The sequence below is a fragment of the Cariama cristata genome, unplaced genomic scaffold (assembly GCF_000690535.1).
Source record: "Cariama cristata isolate BGI_N322 unplaced genomic scaffold, ASM69053v1 scaffold12449, whole genome shotgun sequence".
NCBI classification, from domain to species: Eukaryota; Metazoa; Chordata; class Aves; order Cariamiformes; family Cariamidae; genus Cariama; species Cariama cristata.
This window is the reverse complement of record NW_009635321.1, coordinates 45,430-49,616: the sequence shown is the minus strand read 5'-3', so window position 1 is coordinate 49,616 and position 4,187 is coordinate 45,430. Positions and strand designations below refer to the sequence as shown.

Here is a 4,187-nt window from a genome sequence, read left to right as displayed (position 1 = left end):
CAGTCTTTCCAGCTGGTGGGGTGTGACTTGGGATCTAAATGGCGACGGCTCCCTTTGCCCCCTTTGCCTGCCTTTACCCACAGCAGCGGGTGCGGGCACCCAGCCGGGCGCTCCTCCGGCAGTGGGTCAGTTGGCTCGCTGCCCCTTCTGAAATGCTGCTCCATCGCTTCAGTGCTGGATTCTTTGCAGTGCCAAAGGGCTTGCCTTTAAACATGACCTAGCTAGAGCTTTATCAGAGGTTCTTCCATCATTTTTGCTGCTGCCAAGCAGTATTCCCCAGTGCATGAGTCATATTAAGTACCAAATAATTTAATAATATTGTTACAGGAATTAGTGTAGCTCTGACCAAAAGAATAAATAAAAAGGCTTGTAAGGTGAGTAAGCTTGGTTACTTCTTTCCAGACAGGAGATTTTTCTCCCTAATAATGAAAACAAAGCCTTGAAAGTCCGGAACCAGTCTCCTGAGGCATCCTTCTCAAGTGAGTGAAAATTAGGCCAGGCCCAAACAGCTGCTTCGATATGTAGGATGCTGGTACTACGATTTAAGTAGAGACTGCTGTAAAAGGCTGAGGTTTTCTGTATCAGCTACATTACTGACATGCTTAATGCTAACCTTTCAGTAAATGCATTGCTGTAAAATCTCTGATTATCCCATCTCTGTTATATCTGTGAGGGTTTCTATTAATTCTGCAAAAGTAGGACGTCCTTCAGGTTTCTGAAAAGAAAAGAAGAGGATAAATTTATATTAGCAGATTTGTCAATTATAGTACCAGACTTCAGAAAATGGTTACAAGTACATGTGAGCTACCACTTAAAAATTACCTTTAATTTTATTAATACAGAAGAAAATATCAAATTTATCATTTGAGGGGAAAAAAAAATCATCTGTTCTTCATGACACCAGCAGCATAAGCGCAGCCACTTTTCCAAGCATTGCTAAATTTTCTTTATATTTATTTCAATTTTGGACCAGGATTCCTATAGGATTTCTCCCCTGGAACACATCACTGGAAAGCACTACCTCTCAGGAAACCATGATACTCAGGAATGTTTCCTGGGCTGTTGAAAAAGATCTTCGCTGCCGTTTCATTTGAGGTACTGCAGCTCAGTATGGAACAAACTCCTGGCCCATGGCAGACAGAAGAGAGAAATTCTTCCTCATCTTCTCTCTGCTGGCTGGCATCCGGATGGATGTTTGCAGTAAGCAAAGAAGCTAGATGCAGTTCAGATTTCAGTCTCTTAAGCTTTCTTTATTCAGGGTCTAAAAATTTCATATAGAGCTAAAAGATGGGCAAGAAAGGAGACGCTGGATAAAGGAGACAATGGTAGCAATAAGATTCCCCAGGTACTCTCAGTGTTTGCCTGCATGTTTACATGAAAACATTGCACACAAAGCTCTTCTGAAAGGACTTTTTATCTAAAATTAGAGATTTGTTTCCTGTAGATGCTAGAGAAGGACAGACCTTAAGGGATTACTCAGATGGAGAAGTTGATTAAATCAATGTTTTGATACCAATATAGAAAGAAATAGGTGCTGGAGAAATGGAGAAAGAACACTAAGTACTAAATCAGAGTGGAGAGGGTGAAAAGGGAGCAGCCTAGGAGCTGTAGTCATGTACAGAAGTACTGATGTACACCTGAAAAATGGGGTTTAAAATCCACATTTAGTGGGCATACCCACTTTGCATATGAATGTGTTAAGGTTAGCATTCAGAGCAGAGCTAGAGAAAGCTACGCATGATACCGAGGTGTGAAAAAGGTATTACATTTGACATAGTCGAGAGGTGAGACAATAGTGGCATATTCAAAACCAGGGATGGTCTAGACCTATTGTACTGATGATGTTTTTTATATTTATCAGATGTAACAGTCAAAAGAAACAGAGGCTTGTAAACCTGGGTGTGATTTGTGAAAAGCATAGTAAGAGATACTGAGGATGCCACATATGTGAAATAAAGATTTAAATCCTCAATATTTTAAGATTGCTTTTAGATCCACATTACAAATTAATAATAAAGCATTATCACAGGGAAAAAAAGGGCAACAAACCTCGTGCCAGCAGCTGTACATGACTTTGTACACAGTATGTGATGCCAAATGTGGTCGATAAAGTCGGTTACCCTGAGAAATCTCACGGACAACTTCAGAATTGGACTTACTTTCAAAAGGCATTTTGCCTTCTGTGAAAACTTCCCACATCAGTACACCTACAAGTGAACCAAAATATTTAGGACAAACAAAACCCGCAAACCCACAAGCTATCTCACAACATTAGAAGAACAAAACCAAAATACTTGATTTTTTTGTGTATTGAAAAATACATGAAAATATGCAGCTGAATGAAGAGAGACAACCAAAACCATTTTCAACTAATATAATTCTACTCTGTTTAAGTCAGCTAAGGTGATGGTCCATGAAACTGAGACAGATATACATTTGCCTAATGGGGACTTACCAAGAATGTACATTTCAGTCAAAGTCTAATTTTTAGGCACAGAGCCTTTCTATGGAAAAACATACTTGTCCAATATAGGCAGGATTTGAAAAATGGGAAGGACTAAAGCTTAGGATAGATAGCATGAGTAAGAAGTTACATTTTCCTAAATCACATCAGTAGTTTTAGGGAAGCACGGTATGTTGCACATTCGCCTAAGCAACTCACCAAATGACCAGACATCTGATTTGCTGCTGTATTTTTTGAAATGAAAGACTTCAGGAGATGACCATTTGATTGGAAACTTGGCACCTGAAGAGCTGATATATTCATCGTCAATGACATACCTAAAGAACAACAGGAAAGAGCATATATTTGAATGACAGTTAAAAGGCAAGCAGTTCCAGCGACATTTCCACAGATGGTTTATAATTCCATAAAAATACAGTGTCAATTTAGACTAAACAAGGAAATGGTGTCACTAGTTTAGTATAAAATGCACACAGATACCCACACTGGAAGCTATGCACTTAAAGAAATTTCTCTTTAAATGAATGATTTTAATTGTTCATGAGAAGTATGTCGGAATAAAAGAATTTAATACCATCCATAAGACTGATAGGATGGTTGTTATTGTCATCTTCTGGGTATATATTGATAGGACACATGCCTTCACTATGGGCAGGAAAACCAGCAGCACTAAATAAATATTGTCTCTTTTTAAAAAGAATCCACCTTTTCAACCACTTGTTGTACCCAAACGCTACTGGTAGAGGGCTGCACTTCACAACTGCCCAACATCACAGGTGTAATACCTGGCACATTGTTACAGAAGCAATACAGAAAGAAATGTTCATCGCATGCAAGGCAACAGCTCTTGCAGGTGCACTGGAAAAATAATTTTCTTTGCCCAAGCTTATAGAAGCTGATCTCCCAGATAAGATGAAATTATGTGCCTGAATCAGGCATTTTTAGGGCAGCATTTTAAAAGGCTACTAGACTGACCCTGACGTACATACAAGCTCTGTGCCATTTTCCCAGTATTAATGTTACTCAGCAGACAACAGATGTGCACTACACATTTGTTCTCACGGAAGACCTAATGCATTGGCATCTTTTAAAGCACCTTTTAAAGGAGATCACATTGAGAGAAATCATCCCTTTGCCTCCCTTTCTTATTTTGGTGCAGGCACAGAAAGATGAGAGGTTATTCAATAAGGAACGTATGAAATAACAGTAGAAAATAACCAGTAGTGGCAGCTGTGTGAGCTCTGAATAATTACATTGGGTTCCCGTCACCTATCCATAGTCTCCCTGGGAGAGTGAGTGCCTGTCCTAGAGCCACACCACTGGTCTCCACTTTTTGGCAACAGTGAGCCATTCAGGTCTGTTATTCTCAGCCTGAACCCTGAGAGTCCCTTGGTCTCTTATGGTGTTTTCTGGTGCATTTGGATGAGTCCACACCCCTGATACTGACCTTACCCTTTTGGGGAGCAGTGCTGCCATGGTACAGAACAGCCTTTTGAAAAAACAAGTATTTGGTTATGAACTGCTAGGGTGTTGTAATCCTTAGGTTAGAAATAGAAGGCAAAACCAAAGGGAAAGGTAAGCAGCATGGCTGTGATGATCTAATGACTTGTAGCCACAAGGTGAATGTCACCACCACCTTCTGCTCCGAGCCACGCACCGCTTTTCAAGCTTGCCTGCGTCCGAAGTGAGCTGATTCAGCCTACTAATGCAGGAGAGAAACCAG

At 40.2% G+C, this 4,187-nt stretch overlaps 1 protein-coding gene across 1 annotated transcript in view; it reads right to left on the bottom strand.

Moving 5' to 3' along the window:
• Window positions 1-646: 646 nt before the first annotated feature.
• The window catches only part of TXK (TXK tyrosine kinase), a 14,379-nt gene continuing 10,838 nt past the window's right edge, over window positions 647-4,187 (bottom strand). Inside the window, exons 12-14 of the mRNA XM_009707491.1 lie at window positions 2,663-2,781; window positions 2,050-2,207; window positions 647-715 (exon numbers count right to left, since the gene is read on the bottom strand). Coding sequence (XP_009705793.1) covers window positions 647-715; window positions 2,050-2,207; window positions 2,663-2,781 — 346 coding nt within the window. The remainder of the gene's footprint in view (window positions 716-2,049; window positions 2,208-2,662; window positions 2,782-4,187) is intronic.